The 26,541-nt window shown below is 44.6% G+C and overlaps 1 protein-coding gene across 1 annotated transcript in view; it reads left to right on the forward strand.

The window, feature by feature from the left end:
• TEX55 (testis expressed 55) overlaps positions 1 to 26,541 on the forward strand; it is a 47,346-nt gene that overhangs the window by 14,235 nt on the left and 6,570 nt on the right. The window contains exons 4-5 of the mRNA XM_040421738.1: positions 10,092 to 10,229; positions 11,525 to 11,587. Of these exons, the coding sequence (XP_040277672.1) occupies positions 10,092 to 10,229; positions 11,525 to 11,587 (201 nt within the window). The remainder of the gene's footprint in view (positions 1 to 10,091; positions 10,230 to 11,524; positions 11,588 to 26,541) is intronic.

Below are 26,541 nucleotides of genomic sequence, written 5' to 3' on the forward strand. Positions count from 1 at the left end.
TAATAATCAGTGCGCAGTAATGACTCTCTAATAATCAGTGCGCAGTAATGACTCTCTAATAATCAGTGCGCAGTAATGACTCTCTAATAATCAGTGCGCAGTAATGACTCTCTAATAATCAGTGTGCAGTAATGACTCTAATAATCAGTGCGCAGTAATGACTCTCTAATAATCAGTGTGCAGTAATGACTCTCTAATAATCAGTGCGCAGTAGGGGTGCACCGAAATGAAAATTCTGGTCCGAAACCGAAAATTCAGGATGCCCTTGACCGAAAACCGAAACCGAAACTGAAACTGCCTTTTTGCCCAAATACTTTTAAAATACATTTTTTTTAATGATTTTATTAATAATTCTTTTTCATGAATTTAATAAATCATATTATATAACATGGTGCTTCCTCATACACAAGTGATTGTACAAAACGACAGTGCAAGAAACAGTTGTAAAACCAACCTCAAACTGTAAACAGACGTAGCCTCAGGTCAAGAACAAATTTTTGCTGGGAGAGGGGGATCTGTATGGAGAGGGGGATCTGTATGGAGAGGGGGATCTGTATGGAGAGGGGGATCTGTATGGAGAGGGGGATCTGTATGGAGAGGGGGATCTGTGGGTGGCGCTGTTATGGAGAGGGGGATCTGTGGGTGGCGCTGTTATGGAGAGGGGGATCTGTATGGAGAGGGGGATCTGTATGGAGAGGGGGATCTGTATGGAGAGGGGGATCTGTGGGTGGCGCTGTTATGGAGAGGGGGATCTGTGGGTGGCGCTGTTATGGAGAGGGGGATCTGTATGGAGAGGGGGATCTGTGGGTGGCTCTGTTATGGAGAGGGGGATCTGTGGGTTGCGCTGTTATGGAGAGGGGGATCTGTGGGTGGCGCTGTTATGGAGAGGGGGATCTGTGGGTTGCGCTGTTATGGAGAGGGGGATCTGTGGGTGGCGCTGTTATGGAGAGGGGGATCTGTGGGTGGCTCTGTTATGGAGAGGGGGATCTGTGGGTGGCTCTGTTATGGAGAGGGGGATCTGTGGGTGGCTCTGTTATGGAGAGGGGGATCTGTGGGTGGCTCTGTTATGGAGAGGGGGATCTGTGGGTGGCGCTGTTATGGAGAGGGGGATCTGTGGGTGGCGCTGTTATGGAGAGGGGGATCTGTGGGTGGCGCTGTTATGGAGAGGGGGATCTGTGGGTGGCGCTGTTATGGAGAGGGGGATCTGTGGGTGGCTCTGTTATGGAGAGGGGGATCTGTGGGTGGCGCTGTTATGGAGAGGGGGATCTGTGGGTGGCTCTGTTATGGAGAGGGGGATCTGTGGGTGGCTCTGTTATGGAGAGGGGGATCTGTGGGTGGCGCTGTTATGGAGAGGGGGATCTGTGGGTGGCGCTGTTATGGAGAGGGGGATCTGTGGGTGGCGCTGTTATGGAGGGGGGGATATGTGCACTGTTATGGGCATAACAGTGCACAGATCCCTTTCCCCATAACAGTGCACAGATCCCCCCTCCCCATAGCAGTGCCATAGACCGATCCCCCTACCCATAACAGCCCCAGCCCTGCTGCTCACAGCAGACTAATCACTCACTGCATCTTTATTTTACCTTACAATCGTGACACTCCAGTAACAACTCTGCAGGCAGAGCGGAGGGCGGCGTAACGTCACTTACTCACGTGACGCACCTGCTCCGCCCACTTTATGAATGAAGGAGGCGGAGCAGGTGCGTCACGTGAGTAAGTAACGTTACGCCGCCCTCCGCTCTGCCTGCAGAGTTGTTACTGGAGCGTCACGATTGTAAGGTAAAATAAAGATGCAGTGACTTAAAGTAAACGCCCGCCCGCACAAATCCCAAACCCCATATTTTCTGCCGATATGTACCAATATCGGCCGAAATGGATTAGGCCCATTTTCGGCCGCCGGAATTTCGGTGCACCCCTAGTGTGCAGTAATGACTCTCTAATAATCAGTGTGCAGTAATGACTCTCTAATAATCAGTGCGCAGTAATGACTTTCTAATAATCAGTGCGCAGTAATGACTCTCTAATCAGTGCGTAGTAATGACTCTCTAATAATCAGTGCGCAGTAATGACTCTCTAATAATCAGTGTGCAGTAATGACTCTGTAATAATCAGTGCGCAGTAATGACTCTCTAATAATCAGTGCGCAGTAATGACTCTCTAATAATCAGTGCGCAGTAATGACTCTCTAATAATCAGTGCGCAGTAATGACTCTCTAATAATCAGTGCGCAGTAATGACTCTCTAATAATCAGTGTGCAGTAATGACTCTAATAATCAGTGCGTAGTAATGACTCTCTAATAATCAGTGCGCAGTAATGACTCTCTAATCAGTGCGTAGTAATGACTCTCTAATAATCAGTGCGCAGTAATGACTCTCTAATAATCAGTGTGCAGTAATGACTCTCTAATAATCAGTGCGCAGTAATGACTCTCTAATAATCAGTGCGCAGTAATGACTCTCTAATCAGTGCGTAGTAATGACTCTCTAATAATCAGTGTGCAGTAATGACTCTCTAATAATCAGTGCGCAGTAATGACTCTCTAATAATCAGTGTCCAGTAATGACTCTCTAATAATCAGTGCGCAGTAATGACTCTCTAATAATCAGTGCCCAGAAACGACTCTCTAATAATCAGTGCGCAGTAATTACTCTCTAATAATCAGTGCGCAGTAATGACTCTCTAACAATCAGTGTGCAGTAATGACTCTCTAATAATCAGTGCGCATTAATGACTATCTAATAATCAGTGCCCAGAAACGACTCTCTAATAATCAGTGCGCAGTAATGACTCTCTAATAATCAGTGCGCAGTAATGACTCTCTAATAATCTGTGCCCAGAAACGACTCTCTAATAATCAGTGCGCAGTAATGACTCTAATAATCAGTGTGCAGTAATGACTCTCTAATAATCAGTGCGCAGTAATGACTCTCTAATAATCAGTGCGCAGTAATGACTCTCTAATAATCAGTGCGCAGTAATGACTCTCTAATAATCAGTGCGCAGTAATGACTCTCTAATAATCAGTGTGCAGTAATGACTCTCTAATAATCAGTGTGCAGTAATGACTCTCTAATAATCAGTGCGCAGTAATGACTCTCTAATAATCAGTATGCAGTAATGACTCTCTAATAATCAGTGTGCAGTAATGACTCTCTAATAATCAGTGCGCAGTAATGACTCTCTAATAATCAGTGCGCAGTAATGACTCTCTAATCAGTGCGTAGTAATGACTCTCTAATAATCAGTGTGCAGTAATGACTCTCTAATAATCAGTGCGCAGTAATGACTCTCTAATAATCAGTGTCCAGTAATGACTCTCTAATAATCAGTGCGCAGTAATGACTCTCTAATAATCAGTGCCCAGAAACGACTCTCTAATAATCAGTGCGCAGTAATTACTCTCTAATAATCAGTGCGCAGTAATGACTCTCTAACAATCAGTGTGCAGTAATGACTCTCTAATAATCAGTGCGCATTAATGACTATCTAATAATCAGTGCCCAGAAACGACTCTCTAATAATCAGTGCGCAGTAATGACTCTCTAATAATCAGTGCGCAGTAATGACTCTCTAATAATCTGTGCCCAGAAACGACTCTCTAATAATCAGTGCGCAGTAATGACTCTAATAATCAGTGTGCAGTAATGACTCTCTAATAATCAGTGCGCAGTAATGACTCTCTAATAATCAGTGCGCAGTAATGACTCTCTAATAATCAGTGCGCAGTAATGACTCTCTAATAATCAGTGCGCAGTAATGACTCTCTAATAATCAGTGTGCAGTAATGACTCTCTAATAATCAGTGTGCAGTAATGACTCTCTAATAATCAGTGCGCAGTAATGACTCTCTAATAATCAGTATGCAGTAATGACTCTCTAATAATCAGTGCGCATTAATGACTCTCTAAAAATCAGTGTCCAGTAATGACTCTCTAATAATCAGTGCGCAGTAATGACTCTCTAATAATCAGTATGCAGTAATAAGTCTCTAATAATCAGTGCGCAGTAACGACTCTCTAATAATCAGTGCGCAGTAACGACTCTCTAATAATCAGTGCGCAGTAATGACTTTCTAATAATCAGTGCGCAGTAATAACTCTCTAATAATCAGTGTGCAGTAATGACTCTCTAATAATCAGTGCGCAGTAATGACTCTCTAATAATCAGTGCGCAGTAATGACTCTCTAATAATCAGTGTGCAGTAATGACTCTCTAATAATCAGTGTGCAGTAATGACTCTAATAATCAGTGCGCAGTAATGACTCTAATAATCAGTGCGCAGTAATGACTTTCTAATAATCAGTGCGCAGTAATGACTCTAATAATCAGTGCGCAGTAATGACTCTCTAATAATCAGTGCGCAGTAATGACTCTCTAATAATCTGTGCCCAGAAACGACTCTCTAATAATCAGTGCGCAGTAATGACTCTAATAATCAGTGTGCAGTAATGACTCTCTAATAATCAGTGCGCAGTAATGACTCTCTAATAATCAGTGCGCAGTAATGACTCTCTAATAATCAGTGCGCAGTAATGACTCTCTAATAATCAGTGCGCAGTAATGACTCTCTAATAATCAGTGTGCAGTAATGACTCTCTAATAATCAGTGTGCAGTAATGACTCTCTAATAATCAGTGCGCAGTAATGACTCTCTAATAATCAGTATGCAGTAATGACTCTCTAATAATCAGTGCGCATTAATGACTCTCTAAAAATCAGTGTCCAGTAATGACTCTCTAATAATCAGTGCGCAGTAACGACTCTCTAATAATCAGTGCGCAGTAACGACTCTCTAATAATCAGTGCGCAGTAATGACTCTAATAATCAGTATGCAGTAATGACTCTCTAATAATCAGTGCGCAGTAATGACTCTCTAATAATCAGTGTGCAGTAATGACTCTCTAATAATCAGTGCGCAGTAATGACTCTCTAATAGTCAGTGCGCAGTAATGACTCTCTAATAATCAGTGCGTAGTAATGACTCTCTAATAATCAGTGTGCAGTAATGACTCTCTAATAATCAGTGTGCAGTAATGACTCTCTAATAATCAGTGTGCAGTAATGACTCTCTAATAATCAGTGCGCAGTAATGACTCTCTAATAGTCAGTGCGCAGTAATGACTCTCTAATAATCAGTGCATAGTAATGACTCTCTAATAATCAGTGTGCAGTAATGACTCTCTAATAATCAGTGTCCAGTAATGACTCTCTAATAATCAGTGCGCAGTAATGACTCTCTAATAATCAGTGCCCAGAAACGACTCTCTAATAATCAGTGCGCAGTAATGACTCTCTAATAATCAGTGCGCATTAATGACTCTCTAATAATCAGTGCACATTAATGACTCTCTAATAATCAGTGCGCAGTAATGACTCTCTAATAATCAGTGCCCAGAAACGACTCTCTAATAATCAGTGCGCAGTAATTACTCTAATAATCAGTGCGCAGTAATGACTCTCTAATAATCAGTGCGCAGTAATGACTCTCTAATAATCAGTGTCCAGTAATGACTCTCTAATAATCAGTGCGCAGTAATGACTCTCTAATAATCAGTGCGCAGTAATGACTCTCTAATAATCAGTGCGCAGTAATGACTCTCTAATAATCAGTGTGCAGTAATGACTCTCTAATAATCAGTGTGCAGTAATGACTCTCTAATAATCAGTGCGCAGTAATGACTCTCTAATAATCAGTGCGCAGTAATGACTCTGTAATAATCAGTGCGCAGTAATGACTCTCTAATAATCAGTGCGCAGTAATGACTCTCTAATAATCAGTGCGCAGTAATGACTCTCTAATAATCAGTATGCAGTAATGACTCTCTAATAATCAGTGCGCAGTAATGACTCTCTAATAATCAGTGCGCAGTAACGACTCTCTAATAATCAGTGCGCAGTAACGACTCTCTAATAAGCAGTGTGCAGTAATGACTCTCTAATAATCAGTGTGCATTAATGACTCTCTAATAATCAGTGTGCAGTAATGACTCTCTAATAATCAGTGCGCAGTAACGACTCTCTAATAAGCAGTGTGCAGTAATGACTCTCTAATAATCAGTGTGCATTAATGACTCTCTAATAATCAGTGTGCAGTAATGACTCTCTAATAATCAGTGTGCAGTAATGACTCTGTAATAATCAGTGTGCAGTAATGACTCTCTAATAATCAGTGCGTAGTAATGACTCTCTAATAATCAGTGCGCAGTAACGACTCTCTAATAATCAGTGTGCAGTAATGACTCTCTAATAATCAGTGTGCAGTAATGACTCTCTAATAATCAGTGCGTAGTAATGACTCTCTAATAATCAGTGCGCAGTAATGACTCTCTAATAATCAGTATGCAGTAATGACTCTCTAATAATCAGTGCGCAGTAATGACTCTCTAATAATCAGTGCGCAGTAATGACTCTCTAATAATCAGTGCGCAGTATTGACTCTCTAATAATCAGTATGCAGTAATAAGTCTCTAATAATCAGTGCGCAGTAACGACTCTCTAATAAGCAGTGCGCAGTAATGACTCTCTAATAATCAGTGCGCAGTAATGACTCTCTAATAATCAGTGCGCAGTAATGACTCTCTAATAATCAGTGTGCAGTAATGACTCTCTAATAATCAGTGAGCAGTAATGACTCTCTAATAATCAGTGCCCAGTAACGACTCTCTAATAATCAGTTCGTGCAGCAGTTACTTTGGCCAGCAGGTGGCATCATCTCACAGGGCCTCCTATTCATACTATGAAAACCAGAGAACTGAGGAGGGGGAGACAGCAGGAGAGGTAGGTGGTCTCTAGTGAGTGGTGGGCCTGTAGATGTGGGGGGTAAAGGCTGTGTGGGGGGCATTTGGCTGCGGTCCATGTGGGAAATCTCAGAAACATTAGGGAACTGTTCAGATGGAGGATTTTTGGTGCCTAAACCCGGCTGACTTCTGCGCTCAGACCGCCTGCTGCGCCGTAGTTCATGGGTCCGAGGGTTTTTGCCACATGGTTTTCTAGACAGCACCAAGAATGTCCAGGTCCAGTGCTGGTGCGGTTACTGCTCGGGGCCCCTCACAAGGCCACGGCGGGAGCCTGGTCGTGTTTAGCGCCATTCAGTGGAGCTAAGTCTAGATCGGGTTCGCATGGAAATCCCCGGCAGAGAGGGGCGGCATCTGAAGCCCCCATAATGCAGTGGTTGACCCCTACTGTACCAGATGCAGCCCAGATGTCGGTTTTCGCACAGTTCGGGGAGGTGAGAACGCAGCGCAAACACCTTTATATAGACATGGCTACATGGTGTCTCTTTACCGCTGTATTGCGGTACCTCTGCGGCTCTGCATCTCCTGGCGTTACCCTCACACTGACGCTACAAATATCACACGTTAGACACAGAAACATAAGCCGATGCCATTCCCTCCACGTTCAGCGCTGCAGGAGGTCAAGGAGGAGTTTACTCTGCCTCTTAAAGGGGTTGTCAGGGCTGGTAGCCTTTATGTGTGCTTTATAAGACAAACCACACTCACCTGTCCACTATCCCGCCGTGCCCCTCGTGTCAGCGGTTTTCAGTCCCCCACAAGACCAGGACGTGGCTCGGTCCCATCACCTCTGCAGCCAATCACTCAGCAGTCACATCTGCCCGAACCATGCGTCACTGGAGTGTCATACTGGTGATGTGGGGGGGTCACAAGTACCATATACTGTGTCACCTCCAAACTGCCAGCCACAATGTAGTGCCCCCCAATGCAGCCACAATGCCCCCCGTGTCAACCACTTGACCCTGCGGCCACCACAGGGTGTTTCACACATGACCTTTCTTCCATCCATTCCCTGACTGGGAAGTTGTTTGGATGCTCTTCAGTCATTCTTGTGTTATTTATGATGGTTTTGGGGTCTGTATTTATTTAGGGGGTCTTGTCTGGGATCTGTATTTATTTAGCGGGTCTTGTCTGGGATCTGTATTTATTTAGCGGGTCTTGTCTGGGATCTGTATTTATTTAGCGGGTCTTGTCTGGGATCTGTATTTATTTAGGGGGTCTCGTCTGGGATCTGTATTAATTTAGGATGTCGGGTCTGGGGTCTGTATTTATTCTGTGGGTGAGGTCTGGGTTCTGTATTTAGGGGGTTAAAGGGGTTGTCCCATCTCAGGCAATAGGGGCATATCGCTAGTATATGCCCCCCATTGTCTCATAGGTGCGGGACCCACCTGGGGAAGGTGGTGGCCGGAAGACCCTGGGTTTTCTGGGGTCCGGCCACCACCAATCGCTCTCCCCGTAGTAGTGAATGGGAGCGCACCTTGCTTGCGCGGCCACTGCTTCCATTCAAATAGCAGAGCCAGCACTCCCATCGAAAATAATGGAGTGTGGCTGAGCATGCGCAGTGCGCCCCCCATCACTTTCGGGGCAGTGGGACCCTCACCTATCATACAATGGGGGCATATCCTAGCAATATGCCCCAATTGTCTGAGATGGGAAAACTCCTTTAAGTTGTCCCCTATTCCAAGTCCGACCACCGGGACCTCCACCGAACACGAGAATGGTGGGCCTGTGACTGGAGCGGGAATCCGTTATTGGTCGTCACCCAGCTTTCCCAGAAACAGAGAATGCAATATTCTCCTGGGATATTTTTTTTTTTTAGTTTTGGGTCGATGCTGTTTCTTTTCAATAGGAAGAGTTCAGCACGAAGGAATAATCCGGAACGGGGAAATTACACGGATACAAACCGGTAAATCCAATGTGAGCACATTAGTAAAGTTGCAGGAGGACGCAGGGACGGCAGCGTGATAATCACATCAGAGGCGTGTAAGTAATTGTCTTCCTCCAGACTCCCTCTCTGACCCTGAAGACGTAATAAACCTCGGGATGAGGATAATCTCTTTAGTGCAGCCCGGAGGCTGCTGCGGTGCGGAGGAGAGGGGCTCAGTCTGCAGAGTCACTTTCCTTCGACCTTTGATAATCAGAGTCGTGTTACTCTAAGATAAGTGAGGCCCAAAGCTCCACCTCTCCTGTCACACTGGCAGAAAAGAGGTTGTGCAACGAACAACGTGATGCCAAAATGGGCAGTCAACTTTTAGTAAATGTGTAGAAAATACTACGAATACGAAGCTGAACTCGGCTTCGTTAGGGTCCATTCACACCTTCGTACGTTTTTTGTGGCCTGCCCAAATGCCTATAGGACATGCGATATCTTAAAAAATCTGATTAATAACGCAGGCTGACATGGGGAACGCCATGTTGTAATTTACTGTCAGTTCCAAGGAACCCAACGTTCTCCTCGGACTGATTCCCAGTAATGTCGACCGGATCGCTGTTCGGGTGGTGGTGAAGCCAGGGAGAGACGTCTGCTATCCTGCTTGCTCTCTGTGCCGATTCCCCATCCTGGTGCCCGATTGTGGAACGTTTTAGACTACGTGTCCCACAAACGGGCAGGTTTTTTTTGGGCTCCTTCTTGACAAGTTGTCCATATTGATGACGGGTCCCCTGCCCGCAGTAAGCAACGAATTGTATGGGCAACGCAACCGGTGTGGTCGTGCAACGCGTCGTCCACATGTAGAACAGGTTGACTACTTTGGGATCCTCTAGTGTAACTGAATCCTGGTTGACAGCCTGGTTGCTAGGGAGAAACTGCCTAACAACATAAAGGGTTGTCAGGTTAGCCACCAGTCTTCAGCTCAAATCAGAATTGACTATGAATGGAGAAAAGGGACAAAGAAACCGGGTGGTACCTAAACCAGGCTGCCCTGTACCGCCGACGGCTTTAGTAATCAGATCTCCCTCCGTATTCTGACGCACTGGAGAAACCTAGGCCGTGTCAGCCTCTGGTGGGCCGTGTCAGCCTCTGGTGGGCCGTGTCAGCCTCTGGTGGGCCGTGTCAGCCTCTGGTGGGCCGGGTCAGCCTCTGGTGGGCCGTGTCAGCCTCTGGTGGGCCGGGTCCGACTCTGGAATGAATATATAACGTACACTTAGCTGCTGAGTCACGCTCCTGACGCCATCCTGCAACTTTGTCCCTGACTTCTATAGATAAAGAAATTCCATATAAGGTTCATGAGGCGCCGGTACTGATATTCCTCTCGTCCAGCACTACAAGGCCCAGTATCCATTATTCTTTCTTTTTAGATGAACGGTCATAAGGTTCTGATCACGGAGTCGAGTCACCTGTCGAGGGCCGCACCGTCCACCCCTCCGGTTTACGAGGACCCCTTTGATCGTTCTCTCAAGTACATGGAGAAGCACAACATCCTGCAGATATTCCAGGTAACCTAGCGAATACATCCCAGACATCAGGCCTCATGGTATGTGCACATATGTCAAGCTCTTGGCCCTCCAGAACTACAACTCCCATCATACTCAGACAGTCTACAGCTATCACGGCATGCTGGGAGATGTAGTTTTGCAACAGCTGGAGGGCCACAAGTTTAATATCCCTGCTTTATAGTATGTTATCTTTCATATATGTGAAGAGATTTCTAGAACAATACTGCCCCTGTGTGTTCATAGCTGTTATTGCAGCATTGCAATCTTCTAAAATTATATCTATCTATCTCATATCTATCTATCTACCTATTATCTATCTATCTATCTATCTATCTATCTATCTATCTATTATCTATTATCTATATCTATCTATCTATTATCTATCTATCTATCTATCTATTATCTATCTATCTATCTATTATCTATCTATCTATCTATCTATCTATCTATCTATCTATCTATCTCATATCTATCTATCTATCTATCTATCTCATATCTATCTATCTGACTAAATTTTAGCATTACCAAAGCAAGTGGGAAATTATTGGGTAGGGTTGGGGGATGGGGACACGTCCAGGGTGGGGGTATCGGAGTCCATGGTATATCAGGCTCCTCTCAGTCTATGGCAGGCAGTAATATATTGTGCTGCTGTGGCCGCTGTGTTCTCCTCTTCCCCCAGCAGTATGGAGAGTCTCTCTTCATCCTCCATGGAGGTGAAGTCTGGGCAGAGATCAGACAGTCTCCTGAAGTGAGAATCCGTCACTGCTGAGTATTTGGGGCACCGCAGCAGGAAATGAGCCTCATCCTCCCCGGCCTCCTGGTCGCACTGCTGGCACAGTCTGCTCTCCCCGGGCATGTACCTGTCGGTGACGCCAGGATTCAGTGAGCAGGCTGTGGGCGCTCAGTCTGTACCGGCTTAGGATCTGTCGGCCTCTTGGATTGGGGAGTTTCTCCAGATGTGGGGCCAGTTTGTACTCCCTCTGCAGGCTCTGGTATACTGTCAGCTTCTGGGATGTTCGTATGTCATTCTTCCAGACGCTGATATACTCCTCTTTGTACTTGTGTATCGACCTCTGGATTTCCCCTATCTATCTATCTATCTATCTATCTATCTATCTATCTATCTATCTATCTATCTATCTATCTATCTCTCATATCTATCTATCTATCTCATATCTCTCTATAATTCTTCTATAGCAGTGATCCGTCTGTATGACCAATATCTATCACAGAGTTTCGATTACATTCAGATTATTCTTTTCTCACCAGTTCATCCTCATCTTGTGTTTTATTAGGAGATCACAGAAGATCTTGTGTTTGAAAAACCAGAAGATCCACTGGGGTTTATGCTTGGAAAGGTGAATTCTAAGTTCTAGATGCGTCCACAATATATAGTGCGAGTGCAGGTCTGAAAAATAGAAATACTGTATCTGCCAGAAAACCACCTCTTCTCCATCAATGTATCAGACACCATACCGCACTATACTGTATAACATAATACTGCCTCCTATGTTCAGCGCGGACAGCAGCTAGACAGGAGACGGGCCGGAGTGACTCCATGAGGTCCAGGTAGGTTGTCACAGGTATGTGGAGCCATGCTGACTGCAGTGCATCCCATAGCTGCTGGAGGGGCGTGGGGGGATCCAGAGAGCGAATATGACCATCGAGGTGGTCCCACAGATGCTCAACTGGGTCCAAGTCTGGGGAATTAGGGGCCAGGGTAATACTTGGAAGTCTTAATCATGCTCTTCCAACCAATATCGGACATTTCTAGCCGTGTGACATGTCGCATTGTCTGGATGTACGTTATCTGCAAGGATAGATTCATACACAGATCGGCTGAGACATGGAGCCTTTCGCATGGAGTTGCATGAAGAGAATGTCAGAAAAACCTTCCATAACCAGAACGCTGCCCCCCCAGCTTGTGTTTTTCCAGCAATAGCTGCAGGGTGTTCCCTCTCTGATGTTTTCCTGCCGATGCAGCATTGTCAGCAGAGGTGTAGTGACCGCCCGTCTGCTCCAGAGCCCCAGACGCGGCCTTCTCTCAGCTCTAAGCCAAATGACGACACATTCATCAGCCACATGGCCTGGGCGCATCTCGGCCCCATAGAAGTGAATGGGGCTAGGTGCAATACTAAGTACAGTCGTGGCCAAAAGTTTTGAGAATGACACAAATATTAGTTTTCACAACGTTTGCTGCTAAACTGCTTTTAGATCTTTGTTTCAGTTGTTTCTGTGATGTAGTGAAATATAATTACACGCACTTCATACGTTTCAAAGGCTTTTATCGACAATTACATGACATTTATGCAAAGAGTCAGTATTTGCAGTGTTGGCCCTTCTTTTTCAGGACCTCTGCAATCCGACTGGGCATGCTCTCAATCAACTTCTGGGCCAATTCCTGACTGATAGCAACCCATTCTTTCATAATCACTTCTTGGAGTTTGTCAGAATTAGTGGGTTTTTGTTTGTCCACCCGCCTCTTGAGGATTGACCACAAGTTCTCAATGGGATTAAGATCTGGGGAGATTCCAGGCCATGGACCCAAAATGTCAACGTTTTGGTCCCCGAGCCACTTAGTTATCACTTTTGCCTTATGGCACGGTGCTCCATCGTGCTGGAAAATGCATTGTTCTTCACCAAACTGTTGTTGGATTGTTGGAAGAAGTTGCTGTTGGAGGGAGTTTTGGTGCCATTCTTTATTCATGGCTGTGTTTTGGGGCAGAATTGTGAGTGAGCCCACTCCCTTGGATGAGAAGCAACCCCACACATGAATGGTCTCAGGATGCTTTACTGTTGGCATGACGCAGGACTGATGGTAGCGCTCACCTTTTCTTCTCCGGACAAGCCTTTTTCCAGATGCCCCAAACAATCGGAAAGAGGCTTCATCAGAGAATATGACTTTGCCCCAGTCCTCAGCAGTCCATTCACCATACTTTCTGCAGAAGATCAATCTGTCCCTGATGTTTTTTTTGGAGAGAAGTGTCTTCTTTGCTGCCCTTCTTGACACCAGGCCATCTTCCAAAAGTCCTCGCCTCACTGTGCGTGCAGATGCGCTCACACCTGCCTGCTGCCATTCCTGAGCAAGCTCTGCACTGGTGGCACTCCGATCCCGCAGCTGAATCCTCTTTAGGAGACGATCCTGGCGCTTGCTGGACTTTCTTGGACGCCCTGAAGCCTTCTTAACAAGAATTGAACCTCTTTCCTTGAAGTTCTTGATGATCCTATAAATTGTTGATTGAGGTGCAATCTTAGTAGCCACAATATCCTTGCCTGTGAAGACATTTTTATGCAACGCAATGATGGCTGCACGCGTCTCTTTGCAGGTCACCATGGTTAACAATGGAAGAACAATGATTTCAAGCATCACCCTCCTTTTAACATGTCAAGTCTGCCATTTTAACCCAATCAGCCTGACATAATGATCTCCAGCCTTGTGCTCGCCAACATTCTCACCTGAGTTAACAAGACGATTACTGAAATGTAAAGAAGGGGACCGGTCCCCTTCTTTACATTGTTTGCTGGGACGCCGACCTTTTGACACGTGCACCGCAGCCATCACAAGGCAGTGCCGACCCTTATCTTTAATATGATTACTGAAATGATCTCAGCAGGTCCTTTAATGACAGCAATGAAATGCAGTGGAAAGTTTTTTGGGGGGTTAAGTAAATTTTCATGGCAAAGAAGGACTATGCAATTCATCTGATCACTCTTCATAACATTCTGGAGTATATGCAAATTTCTATTATAAAAACTTAAGCAGCAACTTTTCCAATTTCCAATATTTATGTAATTCTCAAAACTTTTGGCCACGACTGTACATCGCTGTGCTTAGTAAGCTGCAAGAAGGCCGCGGAGCTCACAGGACCGCTGGTGCCTTCTCAAACAGCTGATCAATGGGGGTCTCGGGTGTCGGACCCCCGCATGATCAAATAGGTCATCAGTATTAAAATGTCAAAAAACCCTTTTAAGTAAAAGACTAACTAAATAAAGTTCAATATATCACATGTATCAGTAAACATAAGTAGTTTATAAGAGGGAGAGGGCAAGTGCCATATTAATATTCCTCATACTGACCAGTCATTAGTGTTGCTAAATGGTCCACCAGCATCTCAATGAGTTTTGCCAGCAGGCTTCCTCGGGAGGTATAAATTGTGATAGCATAGCAGGTAATTTATATATCCACCCCATTAAAGCAGGAAGTGGTCATAATAATGTAACCCCACCGTGTATCTGTTATTATACTCCTGTCTATGTACAAGAATATAACTACTATAATACTGCTCCTATGTACAAGAATATAACTACTATAATACTGCCTCCTATGTACAAGAATATAACTACTATAATACTGCCTCCTATGTACAAGAATATAACTACTATAATACTGCCTCCTATGTACAAGAATATAACTACTATAATACTGCTCCTATGTACAAGAATATAACTACTATAATACTGCTCCTATGTACAATAATATAACTACTATAATACTGCTCCTATGTACAAGAATATAACTACTATAATACTGCTCCTATGTACAAGAATATAACTACTATAATACTGCCTCCCATGTACAAGAATATAACTACTATAATACTGCCTCCTATGTACAAGAATATAACTACTATAATACTGCTCCTATGTACAAGAATATAACTACTATAATACTGCCTCCTATGTACAAGAATATTACTACTATAATACGGCTCCTATGTACAAGAATATAACTACTATAATACTGCTCCTATGTACAAGAATATAACTACTATAATACTGCTCCTATGTACAGGAATATAACTGTTATAATACTGCTCCTATGTACAAGAATATAACTACTATAATACTGCTCCTATGTACAAGAATATAACTACTATAATACTACTCCTATGTACAGGAATATAACTACTATAATACTGCTCCTATGTACAGGAATATAACTACTATAATAATGCTCCTATGTACAGGAATATAACTACTATAATAATGCTCCTATGTACAAGAATATAACTACTATAATACTGCTCCTATGTACAAGAATATAACTACTATAATACTGCTCCTATGTACAAGAATATAACTACTATAATACTGCTCCTATGTACAAGAATATAACTACTATAATACTGCTCCTATGTACAAGAATATAACTACTATAATACTGCTCCTATGTACAAGAATATAACTACTATAATACTGACTCCTATGTACAAGAATATAACTACTATAATACTGCTCCTATGTACAAGAATATAACTTCTATAATACTGCTCCTATGTACAAGAATATAACTACTATAATACTGCCTCCTATGTACAAGAATATAACTACTATAATACTGCCTCCTATGTACAAGAATATAACTACTATAATACTGCTCCTATGTACAGGAATATAACTACTATAATACTGCTCCTATGTACAAGAATATAACTACTATAATACTGCTCCTATGTACAAGAATATAACTACTATAATACTGCTCCTATGTACAAGAATATAACTGCTATAATACTGCCTCCTATGTACAGGAATATAACTTCTATAATACTGTTCCTATGTACAAGAATATAACTACTATAATACTGCCTCCTATGTACAAGAATATAACTACTATAATACTGCTCCTATGTACAAGAATATAACTACTATAATACTGCTCCTATGTACAAGAATATAACTACTATAATACTGCTCCTATGTACAAGAATATAACTACTATAATACTGCTCCTATGTACAAGAATACAACTACTATAATACTGCTCCTATGTACAAGAATATAACTACGATAATACTGCCTCCCATGTACAAGAATATAACTACTATAATACTGCTTCTATCTACAAGAATATAACTACTATAATACTGCTCCTATGTACAAGAATATAACTACTATAATACTGCCTCCTATGTACAAGAATATATCTACTATAATACTGCTCCTATGTACAAGTATATAACTACTATAATACTGCTCCTATGTACAAGAATACAACTACTATAATACTGCTCCTATGTACAAGAATATAACTACGATAATACTGTCTCCTATGTACAAGAATATAACTACTATAATACTGCTCCTATGTACAAGAATATAACTACTATAATACTGCTCCTATGTACAAGAATATAACTACTATAATACTGCCTCCTATGTACAAGAATATAACTACTATAATACTGCTCCTATGTACAGGAATATAACTACTATAATACTGCCTCCTATGTACAAGAATATAACTACTATAATACTGCTCCTATGTACAAGAATATAACTACTATAATACTTCTCCTATGTACAAGAATATAACTACTATAATACTGCCTCCTATGTACAAGAATATAACTACTATAATACTGCCTCCTATGTACAAGAATATAACTACTATAATACTGCCTCCTATGTACAAGAATATAACTACTATAATACTGCCTCCTATGTACAAGTATATAACTACTATAATACTGCCTCCTATGTACAAGACTATAATTTATCGTGCTGCTCTCTTGGGAGGACCAGTATTCCAATCCTTATTATTTTCACCATAGTATCGGTAATTTTTCATGTTCTAGTATACTGCAGTTTTTATGCTTATCTCTGTTTTGTTTTGCGCTCTCTTCGTCTGCTTATTAGATTGCAGTCTCTTTCCCGGCTCCAGGGCTCTGCAGCTATTTGTGCCTGTGTAATGTTGGCTCTCTATTACCCTGCGAGGTTTTATAATGTGTTGAACACATTACAATAATTTCTTTGTGACTTTATATTGAGGTTGTTTAGCAGCAGAAGCAATAACAGGCGTCCGTACCGCAGCTATATTTATTCTTCCGCTTGCTCTATTGATATTTGCATTAGAGGTGCGAGGTAATGGCGGTACAGCGACCGTTACCACACTCTCATTAGTGCCGGCAAAACAGCCCGGAGATTAACGCACCGATCAATATCATTTATCGCTGCGAATCTACCCAACGAGAGCGGCTTTACTAAGTGTTTATTTCTAGGTGTTGATATTTGCTCACTGCGACTCGCTAATATTGACTTTCTCCTTTCCGCTAATCTTCTGCCTGGTAATAAACTGCAGGGAGATCCTTGATTACATATAGGAAATGTAGAGATTACAGAGGCGCTCTGTGGGGATAACATTACAAGACGGTACAAATTGCAGTTTTCTAATATAATGTGGCTTTTACAAGCTAATTATCATGATATACAGTGTACGGGGCGTTATTATAGTAGTTACCATATTTTTGGACTATAAGACACACTATAATCAAGGAAAAATCTTGTAAAAAATCCCTTTGTTTTATAGTCTAGGAGGTATCAGCTACTACTCATGTCTAGATGTAAAAATCTAAGCTTTAAAACAGGACCGGGATTGCCACAATATAGTCGTAATTATAGCCTGCAAAGCTGGATTTCCAAAAGCTACATCTCGGCCTGTATCGCAGCAAGGACCACATTCCTTGTTGTGCACCTGTCAGTTCAGATGTCATTTAAGCTTCCATATGTTTAGGATAAAATAGGTTCTCAGTTCATTATAGTAGTTATATTCTTGTACATAGGAACAGTATTATACACTGCTCAAAAAAATAAAGGGAACACAAAAATAACACATCCTAGATCTGAGTTAATTAAATATTCTTCTGAAATACTTTGTTCTTTACATAGTTGAATATGCTGACAACAAAATCCCACAAAAATAAAAAAATGGAAATCAAATTTTTCAACCCATGGAGGTCTGGATTTGGAGTCACACTCAAAATTAAAGTGGAAAAACACACTACAGGCTGATCCAACTTTGATGTAATGTCCTTAAAACAAGTCAAAATGAGGCTCAGTAGTGTGTGTGGCCTCCATGTGCCTGTATGACCTCCCTACAACGCCTGTGCATGCTCCTGATGAGGTGGCGGACGGTCTCCTGAGGGATCTCCTCCCAGACCTGGACTAAAGCATCTGCCAACTCCTGGACAGTCTGTGGTGCAACGTGACGTTGGTGGATAGAGCGAGACATGATGTCCCAGATGTGCTCAATTAGATTCAGGTCTGGGGAACGGGCGGGCCAGTCCATAGCATCAATGCCTTCGTCTTGCAGGAACTGCTGACACACTCCAGCCACATGATGTCTAGCATTGTCTTGCATTAGGAGGAACCCAGGGCCAACCGCACCAGCATATGGTCTCACAAGGGGTCTGAGGATCTCATCTCGGTACCTAATGGCAGTCAGGCTACCTCTGGCGAGCACATGGAGGGCTGTGCGGCCCTCCAAAGAAATGCCACCCCACACCATTACTGACCCAATGCCAAACCGGTCATGCTGGAGGATGTTGCAGGCAGCAGAACGTTCTCCACGGCGTCTCCAGACTCTGTCACGTCTGTCACATGTGCTCAGTGTGAACCTGCTTTCATCTGTGAAGAGCACAAGGCGCCAGTGGCGAATTTGCCAATCTTGGTGTTCTCTGGCAAATGCCAAACGTCCTGCACAGTGTTGGGCTGTAAGCCCAACCCCACCTGTGGACGTCGGGCCCTCATATCACCCTCATGGAGTCTGTTTCTGACCGTTTGAGCAGACACATGCACATTTGTGGCCTGCAGGGCTTTGGCAGTGCTCCTCCTGTTCCTCCTTTCACAAAGGCGGAGGTAGCAGTCCTGCTGCTGAGTTGTGGCCCTCCTACGGCCTCCTCCACGTCTCCTGATGTACTGGCCTGTCTCCTGGTAGCGCCTCTATGCTCTGGACACTACGCTGACAGACACAGCAAACCTTCTTGCCACAGCTCGCATTGATGTGCCATCCTGGATAAGCTGCACTACCTGAGACACTTGTGTGGGTTGTAGACTCCGTCTCATGCTACCACTAGAGTGAAAGCACCGCCAGCTTTCAAAAGTGACCAAAACATCAGCCAGGAAGCATAGGAACTGAGAAGTGGTCTGTGGTCACCACCTGCAGAACCACTCCTTTATTGGGGGTGTCTTGCTAATTGCCTATAATTTCCACCTGTTGTCTATCCCATTTGCACAACAGCATGTGAAATTGATTGTCACTCAGTGTTGCTTCCTAAGTGGACAGTTTGATTTCACAGAAGTGTGATTGACTTGGAGCTACATTGTGTTGTTTAAGTGTTCCCTTTATTTTTTTTGAGCAGTGTAGTAGTTATATTCTTGTACATACTGTAGAAGGCAATATTATGGTAGTTATATTCTTGTATATAGGAGGCAGTATTATAGTAGTTATATTCTTGTACATATGAGACAGTATTATAGTAGTTATATTCTTGTACATAGAAGGCAGTATTATAGTAGTTATTTTCTTGTACATAGGAGACAGTATTATAGTAGTTATAGTCTTGTACATAGGAGCAGTATTATAGTATTTATAGTCTTGTACATAGGATCAGTATTATATTAGTTATATTTTTGTACGTAGGCGACAGTATTATAGCAGTTATATTTTTGTACATAGAAGGCAGTATTATAGCAGTTATATTCTTGTACATAGGAGCAGTATTATAGTAGTTATATTCTTGTACGTAGGAGCAGTATTATAGCAGTTATATTCTTGTACGTAGGAGCAGTATTATAGCAGTTATATTCTTGTACATAGGAGGCAGTATTATAGTAGTTATATTTTTGTACATAGGAGCAGTATTATAGTAATTATGTTCTTGTACATAGGAGTGTCACGGAACCATGAACCAGACGTACAACAAGAGATATGTGAAAATAAGAAGGCTTTATTGAAAATAAAGCTGTAAAGCAAAAGTCCAAACGAATGGTGAAACCGAAGCAGAGTCTTTGAGAGGCCAGAGATCAGGAACCAGAGGGGTAGTCAGACGAAGCCAGGATCAGGAACCAGCAGGGTAGTTAGACGAAGCCAGGATCAGGAACCAGCAGGGTAGTCAGACGAAGCCAGGATCAGGAACCAGCAGGGTAGTCAGACGAAACCAGGATCAGGAACCAGTAGCAGCAGCAGTCTTAGAAGCATGTGAACACAGGAGGACCAAGCAAGGAACTGAAGCCACAGACCTCCTATATATATATGAGCTAGGCATCCAGCTCCTCCCAGTGGGAAGGAGGAGCCGCAGGGTGGAAGGCTACAAGAAACCCAGAAACCAAGATGGCCGCCAGCACATGTCAAACGAAGGAGAACAGCAAGAAGGTAAGACCATGACAGTACCTCCCCCTCAAGGGCCCCTCCTCCGTGGAGCAAAAAATGGTTTCTGAGGGAAGCGTGGAAGGCTCGGAGCAAGGCAGGAGCATGGACATCTGCGGAGGGAACCCAGGAACGCTCCTCTGGACCATAACCACGCCAATGGACCAAAAACTGCACCCGACCGCGGACCAGGCGTGAGTCCAGGATATTGCTCACCTCATACTCCTCATGATTGCCCACTCGGACCGGACGAGGCCGAGGAACCGAGGAAGTGAAACGATTACACACCAGTGGCTTCAACAGGGAGACATGAAACACGTTAGAGATCCGCATGCCAGGAGGAAGCGCAAGGGCATAGGCTACCGGGTTTACCCTGCGAAGCACTCGGAAGGGACCAACAAAGCGAGGCGCCAGCTTGGGAGTGGGCACTCGAAGGTTGAGGTTGCGGGTGGACAACTATACACGGTCTCCGACCTGGTAGGAGGGAGCAGGCGCTCGTCTGCGATCAGCCTGGAGTCTCTGGCGCTGCGCAGAGGCCTCAAGGGACTTCTGGATCTGTACCCAAGAAGCACGTAGGACGGAAAGGTGATCCTCCACCGCCGGAATATCCTGGGGAGAGAATACCTCCGGTAACACGGCAGGTTGGAACCCATAATTGGCCATGAAGGGAGACGTCCCAGAGGAAGAGTTCACCGCCGTGTTCCTGGCAAACTCAGCCCAAGGCAGAAGGTCAACCCAATTGTCTTGGTGATCGGAGACATAGCAACGAAGGAATTGCTCCAAGGCCTGATTGGATCGTTCTGCGGCCCCATTGGACTGAGGGTGGTAGGCCGAAGAGAAGGAGAGATGAATCCCCAACTGGGAGCAAAAGGCGCGCCAGAACCTGGACACAAACTGACTCCACCGATCCGACACAATCTCCTTGGGCAAACCGTGCAACCGGAAGACCTCCCTGGCAAAAATCGTGGCCAACTCTTGTGCAGAGGGTAACTTCTTGAGAGGAACACAGTGGCACATTTTGGAAAACCGATCCACAATCATGAGAATGACCGTATGGCCTCGGGATGCAGGGAGGTCCACAATGAAATCCATCCCCAGGTGTGACCATGGGCGCTCTCCGGTGGCTATGGGTTGCAGAAGGCCCAACGGAAGGTGCCGAGGGGACTTACTCTGGGCACAAACGGAGCATGCCGCTACATATGCGGCGATGTCGGAACATAGGGAAGGCCACCAGAACAGACGTGAAACAGCCCAGGACAGCTGATTCTTTCCAGGATGCCCCGCGGTCTTGGAGTTATGGTAGGTTCGCAACAACCGAGTGCGCAACTCCTCAGGCACAAAACATCTGCCGTTGGGTCTCCCAGAGGGAGCACCAGATTGAGCCGCCAAAATCTGCTCACCCAGGGGAGAGGTCAGGCTGGTGCGAATGGCGGCCAGGATCTGATTCGGAGGTATGACCGAAGTCGGAATCGACTCCTCCCTGGACAGCTCGGAGTACTGCCGTGATAGGGCATCCGCCCTGATGTTCTTGGAACCGGGTAGGTAGGAGACCACGTAATTAAAACGTGACAAGAACAGAGCCCATCTGGCCTGACGTGGTGTCAATCTCTTAGCCTCAGAAAGGTAGGTCAGATTCTTATGGTCCGTCAGGATGAGAACCGGAACCACCGAACCCTCGAGCAAGTGCCTCCATTCTTTAAGGGCCTGCACGATGGCCAATAACTCCCTGTCACCAATCTGATAGTTGCACTCCGCGGAAGACAGTTTCCAGGAGTAAAACCCACAAGGAAGCAGAGGACCCTCTGGTGTTCTACGCTGAGACAGAAGGGCGCCTACTCCTGTCTCAGACGCGTCCACCTCGAGGACAAAGGGCAACCCAGGGTTGGGATGCGACAGAATCGGAGCCGACACAAAAGCGGACTTTAGGGCCTCAAAAGCTCGGATGGCCTCGAGCGGCCAGACCTGGGAATTACTGCCCTTCCTGGTCAGATCCGTGAGAGGCTTGGCCAGCATGGAAAAGTCCCTGATGAACTTCCGATAATAATTGGCGAAGCCCAAAAAGCGCTGCAGGGAACGAAGACCACTGGGCTGGGGCCACTGTAAGACAGCCGAAACCTTCTCAGGATCCATGGAGAACCCCTCAGCGGAAATGATGTAACCTAAGAAGGTTACCTGGGATCGGTGAAATTCGCATTTCTCAAGCTTACCGAACAGCTTGTTCTCTCGTAACCGTTGCAACACTCGTCTGACATCCAGAATGTGGGCCTCCATGGATTCAGAATATACCAAGATGTCATCCAAATAGACCACCACACACTGCTGCAACAGGTCACGGAAAACATCGTTGATGAATTCCTGAAAGACTGCGGGCGCATTGCACAACCCAAAGGGCATAACCAAGGATTCATAATGACCGGTCCTGGTGTTAAACGCGGTCCTCCACTCATCGCCCGCCTTGATCCTTACCAGGTTATATGCCGCCCTCAGGTCGAGTTTGGTAAAGACCGTGGCCCCTTTAAGGCGATCGAACAGCTCGGAAATCAAGGGTATCGGGTAAGCGTTCTTGATCGTGATGCGATTGAGACCCCTGTAATCGATGCAAGGCCTCAACTCACCGCCCTTCTTTTTCACAAAGAAAAATCCAGCCCCAGCCGGGCACGAGGATTTGCGAATGTGTCCGCGTGAAAGCGCCTCCCTCACGTACTCCTCCATGGCCTCATTCTCCGCTACTGACAGTGGATAGACCTTGCCACGAGGAGGAACGGCACCAGGTTGTAACTCTATGGCGCAATCGTATGGGCGGTGCGGAGGTAGGGCAACCGCACGCACCTTATCGAATACATCCCGGTAATCCTCGTATTCAGGAGGCAACAGAGAGTCCGAGGAAGTACACAGCAACTTGACAGACCCATGGATGCAACTAGTCCCACACTGCGGTGACCACGAGAGGATCTCGGCCGATCTCCAATCGAAAGTCGGATTATGCTTCTGGAGCCAGGGGTACCCCAAGACCACCGAGTAGTGTGGAGACGAAATAACCTGGAGACAGACCGACTCTCTGTGAACGGCACCAATGGCTATCCCCACTGGAAGGGTCTCATGAGTCACGTGTGACGACAGAAGGGGTCTGCCGTCTATCGCCTCAAGAGCCAGTGGGGAACCTCGAGCCTGCAGAGGAATGGAATTGGCGGCAGCGAACACACTATCAATGAACAAACCACCAGCACCCGAGTCCACCAACGCCTGGGTCGTCACCGAGCCCCCGACCCAGGAGAGGACAACAGTGATCAGTGGTTTGTCAACACGGGAAACCGGGGACGAGGAGACTCCACCCAAGATCTGCCCCCGACAGGATCTCAGGTACGAGCGTTTCCCGGACGGTTCGGACATGCCAACCGAAAATGCCCACCGAGACCACAGTACATGCATCGACCCTCGCGTCTCCGGAGTACCCTCTCCCCCTCGGACAGGCGAGCAAACCCCAGCTGCATGGGTTCACCCCCAGACAAGTCATCCCCAGGAGGCGTGGGAGGAGAGGGAGGCACGGGTGGGACAGCAAACGTAGGCGCCAATCTGTTAGAAGACCTCCGCAGGCTCTCCTTAAAGGAAGGTCTCTCCCTGAGTCTGGTGTCAATCAAAATCAGGAAAGAAATAAGAGACTCGAGCTCCACTGGTAGGTCCTTAGCTGCAACCTCATCCTTCAAGGCATCCGAGAGGCCATGAGAGAAAGCAGCGACCAGAGCCTCATTATTCCAGCCCACCTCTGCTGCCAGGGTACGAAACTCAATGGCGTATTCAGCTACGGATCGTGAACCCTGTCTGATGGACATAAGGAGCTTCGCAGCAGAGGCAGCACGAGCCGGCACATCGAATACCTTCCGAAGAGAAGCAACAAAACCGGAAAACTCGGCAACCACCGGATTGTTGTTCTCCCATAAAGGGCTGGCCCAGGCCAAGGCCTTGTCCGAGAGCAGCGAGATCAAGAAGCCCACCTTTGATCTCTCAGTAGGAAAGGCATGTGGCAGCAACTCGAAATAAATGCCCACCTGGTTAAGGAAACCTCGGCACTGAGTTGGCTCTCCCCCAAAGCGCTGTGGAAGAGGGGCAGAACCGGTCATACCCCGAGACACCGCAGGCGCAACAACAGGTGTCGGGGTAGACTCTGGCGCAACAACCGGAGCGGCAGTAGGAGCGACAACCAACCCATCGGCAACGGGAGCGAAATGAGCCGTGCGTTCAAGCAGGGTTTGCAACGCCACAGCGAACCGACCCAACAGGTGATCCTGCTGATCAAGTCTGGCAACCAGCATGGGTAGCGAGGATGGCCCTGTACCGTCAGAACTCATGGCTTGGTCCTAATGTCACGGAACCATGAACCAGACGTACAACAAGAGATAAGTGAAAATAAGAAGGCTTTATTGAAAATAAAGCTGTAAAGCAAAAGTCCAAACGAATGGTGAAACCGAAGCAGAGTCTTTGAGAGGCCAGAGATCAGGAACCAGAGGGGTAGTCAGACGAAGCCAGGATCAGGAACCAGCAGGGTAGTCAGACGAAGCCAGGATCAGGAACCAGCAGGGTAGTCAGACGAAGCCAGGATCAGGAACCAGCAGGGTAGTCAGACGAAACCAGGATCAGGAACCAGAAGCAGCAGCAGTCTTAGAAGCATGTGAACACAGGAGGACCAAGCAAGGAACTGAAGCCACAGACCTCCTATATATATATGAGCTAGGCATCCAGCTCCTCCCAGTGGGAAGGAGGAGCCGCAGGGTGGAAGGCTACAAGAAACCCAGAAACCAAGATGGCCGCCAGCACATGTCAAACGAAGGAGAACAGCAAGAAGGTAAGACCATGACAAGGAGGCAGTATTATAGTAGTTATATTCTTGTTCATAGGAGGCAGTAAAATAGTAGTTATATTCTTGTATATAGGAGCAGTATTATAGTAGTTATATTCTTGTACATAGGAGGCAGTATTATAGTAGTTATATTCTTGTACATAAGAGCAGTATTATAGTAGTTATATTCTTGTACATAGGAGGCAGTATTATAGCAGTTATATTCTTGTACATAGGAGCAGTATTATAGCAGTTATATTCTTGTACATAGGAGATAGTATTATAGTAGTTATATTCTTGTACATAGGAGGTAGTATTATAGTAGTTATATTCTTGTACAGAGGAGCAGTATTATAGTAGTTATATTCTTGTACATAGGAGGCAGTATTATAGTAGTTATTTTCTTGTACATAGAAGGCAGTATTATAGTAGTTATTTTCTTGTACATAGGAGACAGTATTATAGCAGTTATATTCTTGTACATAGGAGGCAGTATTATAGTAGTTATATTTTTGTACATAGGAGCAGTATTATAGTAATTATGTTCTTGTACATAGGAGGCAGTATTATAGTAGTTATATTCTTGTTCATAGGAGGCAGTAAAATAGTAGTTATATTCTTGTACATAGGAGCAGTATTATAGTAGTTATATTCTTGTACATAGGAGGCAGTATTATAGTAGTTATATTCTTGTACATAAGAGCAGTATTATAGTAGTTATATTCTTGTACATAGGAGATAGTATTATAGTAGTTATATTCTTGTACATAGGAGGTAGTATTATAGTAGTTATATTCTTGTACAGAGGAGCAGTATTATAGTAGTTATATTCTTGTACATAGGAGCAGTATTATAGTAGTTATTTTCTTGTACATAGAAGGCAGTATTATAGTAGTTATTTTCTTGTACATAGGAGACAGTATTATAGTAGATATAGTCTTGTACATAGGAGCAGTATTATAGTATTTATAGTCTTGTACATAGGATCAGTATTATATTAGTTATATTTTTGTACGTAGGCGACAGTATTATAGCAGTTATATTTTTGTACATAGAAGGCAGTATTATAGCAGTTATATTTTTGTACATAGAAGGCATTATTATAGTAGTTATATTCTTGTACATAGGAGCAGTATTATAGTAGTTATTTTCTTGTACATAGAAGGCAGTATTATAGTAATTATTTTCTTGTACATAGAAGGCAGTATTATAGTAGTTATTTTCTTGTACATAGGAGACAGTATTATAGTAGTTATATTCTTGTACATAGGAGCAGTATTATAGTAGTTATAGTCTTGTACATAGGAGCAGTATTATAGTATTTATAGTCT

The sequence above is a fragment of the Bufo bufo genome, chromosome 3 (genome assembly GCF_905171765.1).
Source record: "Bufo bufo chromosome 3, aBufBuf1.1, whole genome shotgun sequence".
Lineage (NCBI taxonomy): Eukaryota > Metazoa > Chordata > Amphibia > Anura > Bufonidae > Bufo > Bufo bufo.